The 19,442-nt window shown below is 41.4% G+C and overlaps 1 protein-coding gene across 1 annotated transcript in view; it reads right to left on the minus strand.

Moving 5' to 3' along the window:
• Positions 1-19,442, minus strand: part of MYOF (myoferlin) — a 139,336-nt gene that overhangs the window by 49,925 nt on the left and 69,969 nt on the right. Inside the window, exons 17-26 of the mRNA XM_081104338.1 lie at positions 18,990-19,028; positions 17,611-17,735; positions 16,416-16,532; positions 12,260-12,437; positions 10,928-11,052; positions 8,724-8,830; positions 6,236-6,428; positions 4,939-5,094; positions 3,544-3,675; positions 218-381 (exon numbers count right to left, since the gene is read on the minus strand). Coding sequence (XP_080960464.1) covers positions 218-381; positions 3,544-3,675; positions 4,939-5,094; positions 6,236-6,428; positions 8,724-8,830; positions 10,928-11,052; positions 12,260-12,437; positions 16,416-16,532; positions 17,611-17,735; positions 18,990-19,028 — 1,336 coding nt within the window. The remainder of the gene's footprint in view (positions 1-217; positions 382-3,543; positions 3,676-4,938; positions 5,095-6,235; positions 6,429-8,723; positions 8,831-10,927; positions 11,053-12,259; positions 12,438-16,415; positions 16,533-17,610; positions 17,736-18,989; positions 19,029-19,442) is intronic.

The raw sequence follows: 19,442 nt of genomic DNA on the forward strand, positions 1-19,442 counted from the left end.
AGTTCTCAATAAATGTTAGTCTCAGGGTCTTCGTACATTTGTTTGCCTTGTATGGGACACTAATGATATCTTTCAAGTTTCTATGAATTTCTATAGACTTATTCTTGCTCATTGGGTGTTACATAAATGTTTAAAAAAATGGTGGAGAAGATTCCTTTACCAATTTCTAGGGAAAAGCTTCATTGACATCATTTTTTTCAGAAAATGGAAAACTTACCTTCTTTCAGGATCAACTGTCCAGTTTCCTTCCCATTCCCAGCCCTTTGGAGGCAGAAAGAACTCCCTCTTGAGTTTTATTTTTCCGGTAACATCAGAAAATTTATGGCGACCCACTAATCCAGAAGTGCCCCATTTTCCAAACATAAGAGCTTGATTTTCATACTATTAAAAAAAGGAAAAATGGAGAAACACCATCAGAGAGCAAGAAATAGAACCAGCCCATAAATTTTTAAGCCTAAGACTTAAGCTAAACAGTAATAGAAAGTGAAAAAGCTCAGAAGGTATGGACCAAACTTGGGCTGTTACTGATTCTGCAATTCAGGATAAATCTAAGGCTCAGTGCTCCCAAATGTAAACCGGAGACAATCTAATTCTATCTATATATATAAAAGCCTAATATGCAAAGTCTCCCCTTGGGAGTTAGACTGACTGGGAGTTCGATAGCTTGCTATGATGTGCACTGACCACCAGGGGGTGGTGCGGAACGAAGAAAAGCCCCGGCCGGCAGCCGGGAGCCAGGGAAGGAAGGCCCCAGCCAGCAGCTGGCACCACTAGGGACACTACCTGTGCACGAATTTCATGCACTGGGCCTCTAGTATTTCTTATAAAGTTCAAATGTGCAAATGATTGTGAAAGTGCTTTGTGAAGAATGGTATATCACGCTAATTGTTTCTATTATTATTTCAAATGGCTCCATATTGTTCTCTGAACCTAATCTTTTCGATATTTATAAAAAGTCCTCAGCTTATGAATATGCAGGCTTCTAAGTTTATTGCAAGCCTACTGCCTAGAAGTTGAGGCACATTTCCCCATAGAAAGAATACTATAACTGATGCTACGTTTCCCAGGCAATCCACAAAGAACTTGTCTGAAACATGAAAGTTGTTTAGCACCCAGCCTTTATGGGGCCTAAAAATTCTGAGCCTTCATCCCCACTGGTGGGTAGACCAAGACCTTTTTGGAAGCAAGTTCAGTGGCAATGGCAGACTCTGGCTTACAGGTCACTTCTTTCTATGTTAGAATTTATAAATCTATAATGATCTGCCCTTTACTATGTCAACCATCATAAAAGGATTGAGATTTGCTAGAATGAGTGTCTCTGTTTGGATCCAGCGAAAAAGTTCCATTTGTCTGCTGATGAGCTGATTGAGAAGATAATTGGCATAAGTGATAAGAGAGTTTTTGGCTAAAGGAGGAAGGAAGAAGCTTGAGTAGGGGCCTGATGGGGAAATTGGGTTCAAGGACACAATAGTGCCTGTCTCAGATATTGGCTCTGAGCCCTGAGAGGAGATGAACTTGAGGAAGAAAATAGGGAACCTGTTGCCACAGGGGCTGTCAGACTTGGGAGCATGTGCACAGCTCCTTTGGTTTCCAAGTGACAAGGGCACAGGAAGAAGGAACAAGGCATTCCTACCACTTCTGCTTGGAAGCCAGCATGGCTCTAGTGAAATCCAGGTTAGAAGCTTGGCACGGACAAGAGGGCAGCAGCAGTAGAGATGGAGCCTCACGTGGCTCTGAGGCTGTGGCCTTTAACTAGCAGTTGGGGGAAGGATTGTTAGCACAGGTGAAGCACCTCAGAGACTTCCAGAAATCTAGGGTGGGGAGGGATTTTGCAGAGAACTGAGGTCTGGTATTAGCACAGGAAGGAAAGAACCAGCGTTATTTCCATTATTGTTATTAGTGTGCCTCTACTGGTACTCTCAGGCTGTTAGAATCAGGAGAAACTAGGGCTTCACAAAACAAGTGAAATGGGTGGATTATCTCTTTATGGGAATTGAAACTCCAGTTCCTTCTAGGCAGGGAAGGGTCTGGAAATGGGAAAGGGTGGAAGGGAGCCCTGGACTGGTCGATCCTTGCTCAGTGCTAGCTTCTCCGGGCTTAGACCCAGCCACAGAGCTGGAAGGTAAGGTGGAAGCCAAGAAATGCTAGAGGACTGCAGAAGCAAGCCTCTCCTCTGTGTGCCCTGATGAACCCCCACTTCACATTACCCGTCTGACTGGACAGCAGCACCCACCACTCGGCCTCCCCCTGCAACCTCCACTTCACATTACCCGTCCGACTGGACAGCAGCACCCACCACTCGGCCTCCCCCTGCAACCTCCAGCAGACCCTCTACTTATTCCAGTTGCACTTCCAAGCCTGCGCTGTAAGGACTCTGTGTGTCTCCCATGTGTTTCATCGTTTCTCAAAGTGGTCCACTGATACCCCTTATCCACCCACATTGGAGTCACCTCTGGTGCTAATCCCTCACTCAGCAACAGAATGAGAATCCCTGAAATGGCTCTGGCAGTCAGCATGTTTAACAAGACACCCTGTTTTACCAATAGATGATGAGATCCTTGAGGACAGGGTTTGGCTTCTTCATCACCTGCCTCGGTGCCTGGGATAAAGCCACTACTCCCTAAAAACTTGGGTAGAGGGGTAGATGGGTAGATGGACAGATGGATGGATGGATGGATGGATGGGTGGGTGGATGGATGGATGGATGGATGGGTGGATAGATGAATGGTTGGAGAATATGGGTGGATGGATGAAGTCTGCTATCATGTATTTATTTATTCATCCAATAAATATTTATGTGTCAGGTACTGCTAAATGAATAAAATGTAAAAACTGAAGATAGCCCAGCAAGCAGATAAGAACCACAATCCTGACCCAGTTGTCAGGTAGAGAGAGAGTTGGGCAGCAGGAACGTGTATAAACTAGCTAGGAAGAAGACCCATCTGCAGAAGAATGGAGTTCATCTGAGAATTATTAAAAGAAACCCATTGAATACATATAATAAATTCACATCAAAAAGCACTTTGAGTTTAAAATAGTATATAAAGAACAAATCCAAATAACTTTTTTTAGCTGTCCAGTTTGTGAAAATTATTTTCATTGGTTTAATTGTAATGAGACTTTTAATAACCAAAAGTCGATTTTTAACTCAGTGAAGGTTTTACAAATTATCTCTATTGTCTTTGAAGTACTCGGGCAGCATTTTCTTTGGCCTCAAGCAAACCCACCTGAGGCTTCCCCTCCGTGAGAAGGGAGTCTCCCGTGGTTGACAGGCTCCTGACCCCACGCAGGCTTCTCAAGGTCTGCACCTGTCCAGTGCCCTCACTCCTGGGTTGTCTTTGTGTGAATCACTCTGTCTGTGTCCCAATGTTGACAATAAAACCTCAAGTCAATCTTTCCCTATTCCCTCAGGCTCATGTCCCTTGGCTGGGATTTTAGGCAGTAGTGGTGAGGTTGGTAGTTTCAAATATGTGTGCTCCCCTAAGGATGAAAAGCAAATGTACCCCCACAAAGAGAAAAAGGGAGTGATGATGTGGAATGTACCATTTCAGCAAAGACAGTAAATGCTCCCTCCGCGAAGCTATTGAACTTCTTCTCAACAGCACTTAAGCCCAGCCAGATGTTCACTCGCAACTCCACAGGCACCCTTGGTCCATTGCTTTTTTCCTGTGGATACTGTGAGATGCACAAAAACATGAAACATTATGGGGGGCACAGCATGGGCTGTGACATGAACATTAAGCCAAAAGCTGGCCAAACATCCAACCATGGCTCTCACCAGAAATTTTATGTTTTCACAGTTAAAATATTTTAAAAAAATATAAAACAGTATCACTTTGCTCTCTGATTTTTAAAGAAAGTACAGTTATATTGGATAAAAACATGCAACTTAAGTTAACATGTAATGGGTCTATTATTATTCTTTTAAAATGAGTTAATAAATATTTTTTAAATGGCACACTTTTACTTTATATAACGGTAAATATTAATAGCTACAATCCACATAAACAAAAGCTCTCTGGGGTCTTCAACAATTTTTTGTAAAATTATCCTTTTTGTGGAAAGGGGTCCCAAGACCAAAAAGAACCCCACTGAACTAAATAATTCCCTAAACTGGATAATGAGTATTAACAAAATCAATAAATATATCAAACATTCCCTTAAAAGCATTTTGCAGTTTATCCACTGAGCTCTAAAATCTAACACAGCGAAAAACACTCTGCCTCCTCTCTCACCCCCTGTGAAATTTTATTTATTAATCAGTTTGCTTCCACCCACTGCTGAGGTCAATTATAATTGTGCTTCTATCTTAAGTAATATTTATCCCACCAAGAGGTACTTGAGAGAAAATAATCACTCCAGCTCTATTTTCACCCTAAAGAGCAATGAGTACATTTATTAAAAGTTAGCAGATACCTCCTTGTTTTAAGAGAACACTCTCCCCTGATTGTTTTTTTTTTCTCTTCTTGCTCTTTATTCTTCCCTCTCCCCCCCCACCCCCCCTCAATCCAAAGAGCTCTTTGGGTTCAGTCCACGGTATTTAAAGGAGCCCATGACTCTAAAAATGCCCGGAACCCCTGCCCTAAAGTAATAATTCCCCCAAATTTTCAATTTGAGGACCCGTTTAGTTAGGGAATAGATTCCATGGACAACCTATATGATATATACTTTTTTCTACTTCCAAACACTCCCTAGAAGGGAAGGGGAGTAAGGCATTGGTTTGCATGAGGCTTTAGAAATCAGTGGAAAATTCACGCCAGAAAGCAAAGCATTCACAATGCCATGTTAATATCAGAGTCCTTGATTGAATGCCAACAAAACTTGGACCACTCTCTGGGAATTCCCACCCCAGGGGAAGAGGCCAGAGTGGGCTGGAATTGATCACGGGTGCGCGCTTTGCATGTAAGTATTTCACATTACACAGCGATGAAGCCATACCTTCAGGAAGATGGTCTGGATCTTCCCACAGTACTTCCCAGATGCAGTCTCCCCGCTGGTGGAGTACAAAACCTGATGTGCGGGAATGCGTGCATAGGCCAGTCTTTTCTCTCCCCGGATCATCCAGATGATAATGTCAGGCATACTGTTCTGAGGCTGGTCACGTGGGTGGATGGAAAAGGAAGCACAGCTAGTATTAGTCTAAATGCACATGGACTTGCAGGCTGGATCCGCAGGGCTCCACTTGGCAAAGAAACATGTGGTCAAGGATTGTTTGGCCCACATTCCTGAGTCTCACATCTTTCAGGACCACACTGGGAGCCCACAGGGCGAGGAGAAGCTGGGGATGGCCAAAGGGCATAGCGCGAAGCAGAAGGGGGCTTCACCTGCCCAAAGGCCTGCCTGCTCGCTGGGCTCCAACAGGTATTTTAGGAAATATCACCTCTTATCTTGCCCATTGTTTGAAGAAAGCCATCAACAGTAGTCAAAGGGCTACAAATTTCATATATTTTCCAAATATGAAATATTTGCTTAGTTTTTAAAAACCACTTTTTTTATTATAAAGGTAATACAAGTTCACTATAGAAAATTTGAAAGCACCAAAGTATAGAAAGTAGAAAATAAAAATTATCTGTAATCACATATGTTTTTTCAAATGGATTTCTATTTACCAATACATTAGTCCCCCGGCCCACCTCTGAAGGTCAGTAGGCGGGGTCCTCTGTTCCTTGCTCTTTCAGTTCACAGAGGTTAATGGCAATCGAAATTTATCCAGCCCTTACTGTGTGCCCTGCACCGTGGTAAGCCCCTGACACTCATCATCCTCTTTAATCTTTATGAAACAGTGCTGTGAAGTGAGTACTACATTTACCTCCATTTTACATTAAAGGAAACTGAAGCTTAGAGAGTTTGAATACTAGTACTTTGCCCAAGTTTACACATGGTAGGTCCAAATTCAAAGTCAAGTCTTCCCAATTCTAACCAAAGGCGGCATTTGCTCCTTATCTGCTACTTTATCACTCTACTTGAAATACTGTGGTTATGATAATGATTTGTCCACTCTGAAGACCTTTCTGGGACCACCAACTCAAAATTCTCCTTCTGTCCTGACTTCAATGATGTTCACCCCATTACCCATTAACATCCTGGCCAGCAACTCTTTCATTTCATTATCCATCAGATCTGACCAAAATCCAAGGCAATGTATTAGGTTTCCCTACCACCATCTCTAGCCTATGCCATTCCACAGAATCCTTCCTCTATAGCAAGTGACATTCGTGCAGTTTAAAAGTCCTACCTCTTCCGTCAGTTGCATTAATTTATCAAGCCAGTCCTCGATTTCCCCCACCGTGGCCTTCACATCTGTGGCCTCAGACCTCATCTTCACAGCTGCCTCATGAATCTGGGAGAGAGATCTGGACCGCAGCTTTTGGATCTGAGTATCTAGAATTGTGACATTAGGGTTTCCTTCCATTGGAGGCAACGTGTAGCTAAAAAACAACAAAACAAAACAGAGTTTGCCAAATAGCTTCTTAAGCTTCAGAACCGTCAAAGTCATTTCTATTTGGTTTCCATCTTTCAGACCACACCATTTTCCTAACTGTATGGCAGATGTAAGCTGAAAAGATTGTATATGGCATTGGTAGATCAGATGTTCCAGTTAAGACTCTCCTCACTCTCAAAAGAAATGCAGGGGGGAATTAAAATTTCAAAGTGATTCCTTGGATTTGACCCAAGGCCTATAGAATCGCTGGAAAGAAGATGGAAACAGCAGCAGCAGTTTGGAGAAATGACCTTTCCTCCCTATAATGATTGTATAGAACCACAAAATGAAGGAGAAGGGAGATTAGAGATCATTTAGCCAAAGGGTTCTTAACTTAGGGACCATACACCCCTATATCACTTGTGGGTGAGCCTGAAAAAGTGTATGAATTCCTGGAACCTATAAAGAAAAGTGTACAATTGTGTTGACATGCAGTGTCACATAATGAGGAAGAACACGGGCTTTGGAGCAGGCTACCTGGGTACAAATCTTGGCTCCATCATTTACGAGCTCTGTGATCTCTTATCTTCCTATCTTCAAATGTGGAGGGGAAATATCTACCTTTTAGGGTTGTGGGAAGTAAATGAATTAATGTATTGTGAGCATTGAGAGCAATGCCTGATACAAATTAAAGTCTAAGTAATGTTGCCATCATCATCATCATCATCATCATCATCATCATTATCAGGTATTCAAAGGGGCCCTGAGCTCCCAAGAGGCTAAGAACCACTTGTGTAGGCCAAGCTCTCATTCAAAATGAGAAGTCAAGAATAGCTGAGCTGGGGCCATCTTCTGCCAGTGCTTCCCTCTCAACATGACAGCCGGCAGGGACACAGGGTAAGGTTGTCACCAATTCCAGGAAGTTCTATTCACATTGTCTCTACCTGGAATTTCCATTGGTTTGAATTTTACCCAGCTTCCTAAATGAAGGAAATCCAACCATGACTTCCCTTAAACACAAATTTCCTGTTACATAAAGTTTAAAAGTTTCCAATTTAAATCTTCAATAAATAATTCACATGCATTTGATTCTTTAAAAAGAGATTCTCTAAGAATAGTGAACATAGATATTTCTGTGTTTCGCTCAGCAAACCTTAGCATTCACATTTTCGACATGAAAGGCATTATGAAATATTTCTGTTTGGTTACATTAGTAATTAGGGCAATGCATTGGAAGGGTTAAGTCCCTGCTATGATTCTTTGATGCATAAATAAATACGGAAGCTGCTAGCTCAAAAGTCACATGTGAGACTTTCAATAAATAGATGCTAACAGTGTGAAACACGCAGCAAGAAGAGCTGCACTTATAAACCCAACTCTGGGCGTCAGAGGCACCATTTCACCTCCTTGGGCCACTGCTTTCTCATCTATAAAGTAAGGAGACCGGAAGAGATGACCTCTTGGACCCAGATTAAAATTCTCTGAATATAACCCAGAATCCAGCAGTACTTTGATCTTAGCTGCATGTCAATTACCTGGTTACACCACTAGAAGGCACAAGAAGACAGGGAGACTTAGAGCATGGGGGTGGGGGGAGGGAGAGGATGACTCTGGTTCCTGTTGCTAGTGAGAACTATTCGATATGCTTTTCTTTTGGAACTTCCCTGTCCACTGCTTTATTAGCCAACATTTAAAACGAGTTTGGAATGAATCACTTCCCCCTTTGATTTCCAAATACCCAGAGATCTGAGCAGTTTCCCCAAGTCACGGTTATGAAAGGTTCTCTGGCTCAAGTCAAAGTTACTGGCTTTACCGAAAGGAGGCAGGGCCAGAGTGTTCACCAGGCAATCCGTAAATGAGCACGTAAAAAAGTTGTTTCTAAAAAGTGTGTTGAAATTACAAACAATGTTCCGAATGGCAAAACTGCTGCTCTGCCCCCAGCCCGGAGATTGGTGGGTGGCAGAGACACAGCCCTGCTCCCTGCTCCCTCCCCACCCCTCACCTGAGGCTGTGCTGGGATGTGCTTCCTGGAGTTAGGCCCAGCCTCCCCGTTAGGCCTCCCTCGGCCTCCCTCAGCCTCCCTCAGCCTCCTGGGCTGCTTTAGAATTGGCACCAAACCCGAAAGTGGAGCTTTTCCTGTGGTGATTCAGACTCTTCCCAGCGCCAGCCTTTTGAGAAGCCTGACTAATTGAAATTTATTTTTCAGACGAGCATTAGGAATAATTCTAGAGGCTCTTCTAGTCTGATAGTTTAAGTGAGGGAAGCATGGCTGGAAATTCTGAGACACACAAAATCAGGTTACCTCGTGTCTTCTATAACTTCATCGATCAGCTTCAACCATATTTCTGCCAACTGGTTTGCAGGAATTTTACCTTGTATCCCTGATTTCAGAGCCTCTATGTTAGATTGCTGGGAAAGAGAGGAAATAGTTGGTAATTGTGCATTATGCCATTATACCCAGTGAGATTTAACTTTAATTTTCAATTTAAAAAATACACAAAGACCTAACAGGAAAAAATGGGGATTTTTTGTTTATTGTTTTGTTTTTAATAATGCTCACCATAGCCTAGCACTATTTATTTTTCTTCAAAATGCAGTCAACACTGATATGCTTAAGTACTAGGACGATCTTTTCGTATGGCTTTGACCCTTGAAAGTGTGGACAGAAAATGGGGCCACATACTAAACCTGACAAGCTCAGGGGAGGCCTGTATAGTGGGCCTTACAAACTCAGAGACCTAAAGGAAACACATAGGATGCCCTGAAATGAAAACTTCCTAACTAAAAGCAAGTCCTGGTGGGTTGTCATGTCCTAGGCTGGTATCTTCCTTGACAAAAGTCAATGTTTACCTTAACTGAGCCTGTCTATTGTTGCCTTTTTGTATCTACTTTATCAGACATTTGGAATGTCAGAATATTCCCTTTTTTTCAGACTCCTCAGGGTACAATCTCCCACCAGAGCAGGAGACCACAGAACCCCTTACTATTATCTCCTTTGCTTCATACCATCTCTTAGTGCTGTAAATGTTAATTGTTAACTATCCTGTGCTCACCAATGCAAAAGAAGCATCTTTCCATTTTACTTTTTATCCAAATCCCAGAGATTTCTTCACTTTGCCTTCTCCTGCCTCCTTAATCTACCACCAATGAATTTCATGTAACCCTATTTATGTCTCCTCCTTTTATTCTATGTATAAAATAAGATGCAAAGCTACCATTCTCTGGAACATTTTCTTAATCCATTAAGATTTTGCTTCCTGGCAATTGTCATCAGTTTGGTTCAAACAAACTCATAAAAATTCTTACAGGTGTGGATGTTTCTTATGTCAACAAAACCATGTAAATATATTATGTACTCAAATAGCAATAAAATAAAACCAACAAAGATGGGTGAAAGGAACCCTAAAATGGAATATAAAACAGGAACAAACGAACCTGAATTATATTTCAGATGAATAACATAACTACACTGAACTCACCAAAGTAACGTTTCAACACAATATTTTCACTATATATCCTCTGTTTAAAGGAAAGAAAAAAATCATAAACATATCAAACTCTAGTTTTTTTTCATTGTGGTTTATCTTTGGGTTTTAGGACTAAATAAATGAGTAACTATATTGAGAATAATGAAAATCGAGTTTCTCACTGCTGGAGAAGGGAGTTGTAAATATAGAAATAGGGAAGACTAGTATCTTTATCTCAACCATGCTCCCTTTCTCCTCATCGATGTCAACTAGGTGTATAATTCGGATATTACAACTCTGCAGCTTTTATCATAGTGAATCCCCAAGCTCCAAACAAGGAGGGTTCCTCTAGTCTACAGCCAGAGTGGAAAATGTCAGGCTCTGGTTCCCTTGAGCCCACCCTCTTTTCACAGTAGAGAATTTTACTACTTTAACAGCAAAACTCTAAGGGTTGCATATTTCTATTGGAATGAACCATTCTCTACACCATATTCACATACAAATGTGGCAGACACTGTGAGTTTTGCCCCCTCGCCTTCAATATCCACCCTCCCTATTCCACAATAAGAACAGTTTCATCTGGCCATATGCCAGCCCAGATAAAAGAGTGCATTTCCCAACTCCCTTGCAGTGAGATGTGGTTACGTGACTGGATTCTGGTCAATGGAAAGTGAGTATAAATCAAGTGTGTGACTGCTGGGTCTTTTCCTTCAAAGGAAAGACCTGTGTCATCGCCTCTCCCGCTCCTCCCCTTCCTCAGTCTGGAGGGTAGGTGTAACAGTGAGCTGCCTCTTCCTCAAAAACAAATGACAACTCCTTAGTGATGGTAGAGCAACAAGAGGGAAAGAGCCTGGGTCCCCAGCACCACTGAACCTCCAGACCAGCCTTGGGTCACCTACCTCAACTGTAACTAAAGCCACTGCTTTTATCTTGCTTACCACTATATTCTGAGGTCTTGCGTTCGAGTGGCCTCGCCTGTATCTAACACGAATACCTAATTCTGTCTGGTGAAAAGAAAATGTAGAAAAGATAAACTTACCAGCCGTTCTGCCATGACTAAGAGAGTGTTTACTGCATCCAGGCGATGACTAATATCTTCCCAATATGAAGTCAGGGTAACAACTGGCTTTGTGTGGGCCCACGGCAGGTAATAATAGTAGTTCCCTGGTGTAGATCATTGAGGGTCAGGGACATTGTACACTCAAACAGCATGCTTATTAAAGAGATGTGCAAACTGGGTTATTGTTTCATTGTTTGCTTAGGAAATGGTCTAGGGTGGTAGGGTTCTTTAGTTTTATTTAATTAAGCAACTGAGGGGTAGACAGAAAGTCCTTATTTATTCAGCCTGTTTTGAAAAACTCTCTAAAATGCCCTAGTAAACCAAACATAGCAATCTTTAGGATTTTTAGTGGTTTGGGATCACGTACCGGAACATCGCTGATGATTACATAACACAGTAGCAGAAAATAGAGAGAGCACAGGCGATTAGATTGAATGTGTTTGTCCCTGAAAACTGCTCTTCTAAATGAATGTTTTTGTTAGAAGTGGGGCAAGAAAAAAGAACTTTCTGTTTTTTAAAAGACTTTGCTAGATACATGGGGTTTGGTATTGCTTAGAATTATTAGCCAAGTTTCTAGCATATTTTATATTTTAACACTGCATATACAAAAATTAGGTAAAAACTAGATGAATCTGTTGGAATATTTGATCAGGATTTCTCCCTCGTTCCTATATGCTCTTAAACCACTTGTCAATATTTTTATTAGGGCATTCTCATACTCCGCCGTCTTATTATGATTTATTTTATATACTAGAATGTAAGTCCCTTAAAAGCAGGGACTGTTTCTCATCCATCTTTGTGCAAGTACAGCTACTTAATCCGCACAGCATCTCTGAAGAAGATGAAGAAACTGATGTTAGAATTCAGTGATGTGGCTAAGGTCACAGTGCGGGTGAGTGACCAAGCAAAGACCAGAAGCTTGATTTTCCAGGCTCTGAGCAAGAGCCCCATTCAAGTACTCAATCTAAGCGTGACCGGGGGCCTGGCAGGGCAGAGGTGAGAATAGGCAGGAGATGTGTTCAGGGAGCTCAGAGATCAGCAAGCTGCCATCTTGTGACTTTACAAAACAGAGCCAGTGTAAAATTTGGGCATGGGATGGGGTCAGGGGGCGCAGCACAGGGTCTGTGGCTTCTTTGGTTTGACTAGTCTTAAAGGTGCCTGAACTCCAGCCACTCTCCTCCCCACTCACCCTTTTCCTTCCCACTAAGCGTGTACTGGAGGTAACGGCTGCCAGAGGGAGAACACGCTGCATGCTTCTTGCCCTGTGGGGCACCCACTCTAAACGCGCACGGGAGGGATCGTCGGTCTTACCATCAAATATGGCACGGCTGTACTGAGTGGTTGATGCCAAAGGCTTACAGGTTGAGTCAAACTTGTTGCCATAGTTCCCAATGCTGACTTCAAACTGAATGGCCTCGCCAACATCTTGCAGCATGGTGGCCGAATGGAACACAGCAGACAGGCTGTACTTTCGCCTTCGCTGATATTTCTATAAAGTATGAGCAGACATAAGGCTCAATGAAACGCCTCTTGCTCTGATTTACATGTAGATTTCTAGCAAATATAATTCGGAACTTAATAATTAGTGTTGAGTTAAATGCCAGTGAAGAATGTTCCTGAATCTAGCAGTTTCCCTTGTACTCACACACGTGGGCACATATAGAATGTTCATTGCAGCACTGATTGAAATAAAGATAAAAATGAAAACCATACAAATATCTATTAATAGGCCACTGGTTATATAAATGAATAAAAGTTCATAAAATATTTAGGTAGATTCACAAGTGCAAACATGGAAAAAGGGTATTTAAAAGTGAACCCATTAAGTATACATTTTAATACTGGCATATGCATGAAGAAAGTCTGGAATAATATAACTCAAATTGTTAACAGATATGTTGGGGAATGTAGAGAGCTTACGGTTAACTTTACTTTCTAACATACATTTTTAATTGTTTGAATTGTTTAAGTATTAATTTTCTAATCAGAAACAATAAAAACTTTTAATGTCAAATTTAAAAATAAGTGAAATTAGCCCAGCTGTGTGGCTCAGTGATTTGAGCATCGACCCATGAACCAGATCACAGATCACATGCCGGGTTTTGGGCTCGATCCCCAGTAGGGGGCGAGCAGGATGCAGCCAATCAATGATGTTTCTCTCTCATTAATATTTCTATCTCTTTATCCCTCTCTCTTCCTCTCTCTCTCTCTCAAAATCAATAAAAACATATTAAAAATAAATGAAACTAGGTGAACTTATTTTTTCTGAAATAGAAATCAAACATTGTTTCCTTCCTTCTTTCTTTTCTTTTGTTTTGTTAATTACCAGTTTACTGAGTATGTGTGTGAGGGAGTGGAAATAGGGCCAACAATGAATGATCACATTGAGTATCTATCAGCCTAGCAGGAATAACCAGGAGTCCTTGAGGTTTTCCTTCACGTGGGCACATATAAAGTCTCTTGAATCCACATCCTGCCCCAAATCTTTGTTCGGATTGCTTCTCTCCTTTATGGATCACATCCCTACTTACCTTTGTATCCTTCAGTCAAACCAAGCCATGCGATGGTTTAAATTGCTGTATTTGATTATTTAATACTGTCCACATCTAGAATTTGTTCTGGATCCCTGTAGATACCCAGTCTCTGTATACAATGGCCCAGCTTGGGGGTGAGAACAGCAGTGGTTACTATAGTGCAGCCATATTGGCTATGTGCTCCATTGTGAACTCGTGAGACCCACAAGTGACAATATTCAAAATGCACGACAAATTTCTCACCATAGCAAGTTTAGCTCAAAAGCCTCTCAAGTTCAGAACTTCCAATTCTGTAGTCCTTCGATTTGAGATTTAGAGATCACATGGCTATCACACTTTAACATATGATAACTTTTTAGTGTTGTATTTGATTTTTTTCCCATTTCTACCTTGCTACCAATTTGTGTACCACAATTTAAGCAGTAGAGTAGTGATATATTTCACCACTACAAAGCAAATAAAAATTACTTGATCTCTGTAGTATAGTTATCAACTGATTTTTCTTTCTTTCCTTATTCATCTATACCATTACCTTTATTCTATAAAATGAATCACAATCATGGCTGTGTCGTCTGGCTTGTATGATGCAAGAATGCGGTCATTCATTTAGAGAAGTACTCAGACAACTGTTTTGAAATTTTTTTGTTTGGTAAAACACACAATGTAAAATTCATTCATCTTAGCTATTTTTAAGTGTACAATTTGGTGGCATTAAACACTCACATTTTTGTGCTACCATTACCCCCATCTATCCATGGCACTCTTCCATTTAGAAAACTTCAGGACCCATTAAACACAGCAACAAACCAGAAGTGGTTACCACTGACAGGAGCAAGGGGAAGGCTTTTGTAGAGCAGATGTAGAAGGTAGGCAAGGAAATTATTTGATTGGTCACAGCTTAAATGAATGCATTATTTGGGATAGCCTAGTTAGCTATTTGTGATTTGTTCTCCTTTGATTTCCATCTCTTAGCCTTAAGGTATTTATAGGCTTAGGTTTTGGTTTGCTCCCATAGGCTGCCAAGGCTCTATAGCTACCTCAGCCTAATATCTTCCTGCTTTAATCAATTTAACAGTATGCATATACCACATTTTGTTTATCCACTCATCTATCAATGGATTCATGGGCTGCTTACACCTTTTGCTTATTGGGAATAATGCTAATATGAACATGGGTGTACAAATATCCAATTGAACCCTTGTTTTCAATTATTTGGGTATCTGCAAACTGCTGGATCATATGGTAATTATATTTTTAACTTTTTAAGGACTATTTTAAGACTGTCTGACAGTGACCGCAGGTTATTTTCTTGAAGAACCCCAGAACATCCCATGGTTACAAAATCTCCATTTTGGTTGAAGGAGTTTCCAACATGGTATAATTAAAACCTCCAATAGGATTTCAATAGAAACCCTTCTGAGTCACACTATTTTTTGAAAGTCTTTCTAAAACATTGGTTAGTAATCTTAGCTGCATATTGAATCACCTGAAGAGCTTTAAAACATACTTATGCCTGGGCCTCACTTCCTGAGATTTTGCTGGGGGAATTTTGAATTTAAACGCATCCCTACCTTAGTCCACAAAAGAGAGGGGCTTGGGAGACTTCACAGCACACAATTAAGCCCCCTAACCTATCCATGGTTTAGTAATATTTTGGAAAATCCGAATTTGGTTGTAATTGTTGTGCAAAAGTGACAAAGTAGAAAGTTATTTGTATTAGTCAGAACTTACATATGCAGCATAACTTCTTTTTTTTGTAAACCATTTGGATGGTATCAGAGAAGGGAAGGAGCAAAAATATAAAACATAATTTGAGGCTGAGTCAGGGCCAAGAAAAAAGTGATCAGTTAATGGAGCCATCTGTTAATGCAGGGGCTGCGGAGAACAGAGAAGGTGTGTGAGGACGCTCTGTGTAGGAGCAGGGATGCTCTCCAGCTGGGCTGGCGCTGCCTGCACACCTTCGCAGGGCCATGATTCCATTAGAACTCTCTGGATTTCCCCATGAATAATTTGCAGTCACTTGCAGAAGCCTTGATAGGACCCTCACCCTAGAGGCTCTGGGCTGAGACAATAATTCAGGCTTCTGGCCATCACTACAACTCCCAACAGAGCAGGTACACACTGTGAGCAAGTTGCTCAAGATGGAGCATCTCCTTGGAGCCTTTGCAGGTCCAGATTCCAAGATGGGCGCCCCTACCCTCTGCTTAACTGACCCAGAGCAAGGCTGTCCTGGAGTCCTGCACCTGGGAACTCAGCCCTTCTCCCAGCTCTTTCCCACTTCCCCTGTGCCCTCAGGGTACAAGGATTAGGGAGAAGGAGCAATCAACACCATTTAGGGAAGTCTGGAGCCTTAGCTTTGGTCAGGGCCCTCCCTTGGGAGCCTTGGGACAAAACTGCCTACAACGAAGACAGTTAAACATATAAATTATGGTCTATTGGACACAGATGGGTGTTCTTTCTTTTTCAGGACCTTGAGGCTCTCCTGATCATCAATGACCAACTCAATGCACTTTGTAGATGGAGTTGGTATAGGGTAGAGTTTAGATGTGAATTTGGGAAAGGGAGTGATTTTTGTCAAGCAGGATAAAGGGTAGCAGGTAATAGCTCCTCAAGGTGGCTGTGAACCAACAAGGTATGGAATATTAGGGTCAAGGAGACTATATGTCAAAGAAAATTGCCCAACTTGTCATCTTGGTCTGTTTACTAATTATGACTGAAAACTGGTGATAAAACAAATCTCATTGCCCCCATTGGGCTGTTGTAGACAGGTCAAGAGGGCATTGAAGGGCACTTGCTATGACTCCAACTTCAGTTCCTGGATGTCCCCTTCAGGCCCATTTGTTCAGGTAGGCCAGTACTAGCCATCCCACCACCAATCCTCTACAACACCCTTTTCTGTACTAAGCATTATTTATCCACACTCCAACACTTACCTCAACAACCAGCAGGTCATCATTTGAAATGGACTGAAGCCTTTTCTCTGGTGGTGTCTTTTCAAGAAGAGTGCTCAGTTCAACCAAGATTCTACCTCTGTAGGCAACTCCTTCTCCCTGAAAGGCAACCACACAGAGTTATTCCTCTAGGCATGAACAACAGCAGAAAGAATGGTCTCTCTACTCGGGCTAATCCAGCTACAAAAAGTTTTTCCTTCCACAGCCCTAATTTCCAAAATGAATCATTAATTCTCTCAGCTGGATTTAGATCTTTGGTATCTAAAAAAAGAAACAGTGACTTCAGGTGGCAATCCAAAGAGAGAGAGGGGAGGTGAGCTGAAAGAGATATTGCAATGACTGAGGTGGGGGGAGTGACAGTGGAAGGGACTCAAAGTCTCCCTCACCCCACTTCAGCAGAGCAGCTCTACCTTTACCTACAGTAACTTTTTTCCTCTTCGCAGAATAGGAAGGCTGCCATGTTGGCAACCAGGGCAAGTCTCAGAGCAGCCAGGAAGTAAAGGAGGAAGATGTTCTGTGCAGCTGAGTGTGTGGATGGGTGTCAGATATTCCCTCACCATACCTGGCCGTGTTGGCAATAGAATCTTCTGAGAGGAAGAGAAGTCTCCACCCTCCTCCTTGTAGGGCTTTTTTCTTTCTACCTTGTCCCTTTCTGGGTTTGGGGAACTAACTAAAAGAGATTACTTCGGCTTCTAATGTAATAGAAAGATCACTTCCCATATCTGGATCTCCATGTCCTCACCTTCAAAATAAAGAAGTTGGATCAGGCCAGAGATAGCAAAGAGTTTCACCAAGCATATCACCTCCAATCATTTGGTAAATTCCTAGAACATGGTGTTGAACAGAATTCTGAGGCAGCACATTTGCTGATTAGCAAAGAAATCCAGCATTGATTCTTGACATCTGTTCTAAGTATAGGGAATAGCCATGCAATGTACTGGCAATTACCACATCAGATGACCTCCAGGATCCTTTCCTATTCTTACAATCTAAGACTTGAGCATGAGATGTCTATCCTCCAACACTTGATCAGTTATGCGGTAGGTGTGTGTGTGTGTGTGTGTGTGTGTGTGTGTATGGGGGGGGTCCCCTAAATATGAGACTTAATTACAACCATTACAAGAAGGAATATCATTAACAGTGTTCATTAATAACAAACCTTAATTGAGAAACCAACCTTTCCAGTATTTAGCTCATCGTAGGGGTCTGGGAATCCTGTGTATTCTCTGGGGCTTCCGTAAAGGTTCAGATAACAAGGTCCAAATGTTGGAATAAAGCCCACCTCTGTTTCTCCTGTATTTGCTGAGAGATAATGTCATCATTAAATTTTAGGCTTTTAAACATTTGATCTGTTGAAATAAATATTAGTTATTAGTTGGCTGGGTGAGACTATTTTTCTCCATTTTGTGAGTTAGTTGTATTAGTGGAAATTTTAAGTACTTGTGAGACTTGCCAGTTTCCCTTTTCTTGTTGCTATAAAACATTAAATAAAAACATTCTGAGGTAATTCAAGTAAACATGTTATTCTTTAAAAAAAGACAATGTTATTCAAATGAAAGAATAATAAGGCTTTCAAGATGATCTTCACATTTTTTTGTAAGTTTATAATTGGCATCATGTTAAACATGTCATGGCAATTGGGGTAAAGAGTATATTGTTTTGGGGAGTCATTTAAATGATATATATCAGATTAACTTTGTTCCAAAAAATATGATTTAGTCTCAAGTTAAAATATATGAGATTTAAGATTTTTATATGTAACAATAAGCTGCCTGCCTATGGTGATAAGACCATATGATATTCATTAAACAGTATGAAGTCCCCATTCACTACATTCTGTCTCTGATGAACAAACAATATGTTCCTTAGTTCTGCTACCTGGTCTTAGCAAGAGTATTCACCAATGAGGGGCACTGAGGGCGATGTTAGGAATTAGCAGGGTCAAAGGGAGATTGTGGGGAAATGTAAGAGCTGTATGGGTTTGACAGATGACAAACCTATCTAAACCTCAGCGCCCACATCTACCGGGGGAACAACATCTGCCCTAGGAGAGTTGTGACGGTCAAGTGAGAGAGCACTGAGCAAACTTGTAATAAATGGTGAGAGCTGTGCAAACCAAAGGACAGGTTATGACCCCTCATGTTTGGAAGGTGAGGACCTTCAAGGTACAAAGCGGAAAACAGTATCTTCCAACCTAGAGATCCATGTTGAAAGTGGGGGAAAGTCATTTCATACATTTTGAACAATTGATTTAGTGCCCCATATCTCTCTGTATGAAACGTAAACAACATTAACAAAAAAAGTGTTATGTCTCACAAACAGTTATTCACAATGAAGCCAATAGGATAGTTTGCATCTAGGTGAAAACGTGAGACACGGAGCAATGCCTGGTTGCACATCTGTTTTAAGCTTAGCCATGCAGGACAACTATACAGCACTAACACAAAAATTATTTTTAAGACAGAAAAGTGTTGTAAATAAAAAGGGTTTAAAGGCAATCAAATGATAAGAGTAAATAGGAAGCTCTAGAAGATAGCAAAATTACAAAGCATAAACCTGTATATGATGCAGCCCCAGATCCCGAAGATGAGAAATCTACATAGTAAAAATATAATTGGTTAAACAACATGAGAAACACAGCATTATAAAAGAGACATTGAAACATTAACCAAATCCAGACCCAAGCAACACCAGAAAAATCCCAAATTCGGACCCAAGCCACATGACCCTATTATAATTTGAACAAATATCACTGGTTAAATGCAAAATGGCTCAATACTTTGTGACAACGTGAAATAACCCAATCTCTCCAGTCCCAGGGCCACCAGGCATCTGAGAAGGGTCAGGTTCTCGCCACCAAAGGAGGCCTGGTGATGCTACCAACATTTTGTGTTTTTAATAAAACATTTGCTTATCTTGCCCTAACTGGTTTGGCTCAAGGGATAGAGCGTCAGCCTGGATACTCAAGGGTCCCAGGTTCGATTCTAGTCAAGGGCATGTACCTTGGTT

Source organism: Myotis nattereri (assembly GCF_964212035.1).
Source record: "Myotis nattereri genome assembly, chromosome: 13".
NCBI classification, from domain to species: Eukaryota; Metazoa; Chordata; class Mammalia; order Chiroptera; family Vespertilionidae; genus Myotis; species Myotis nattereri.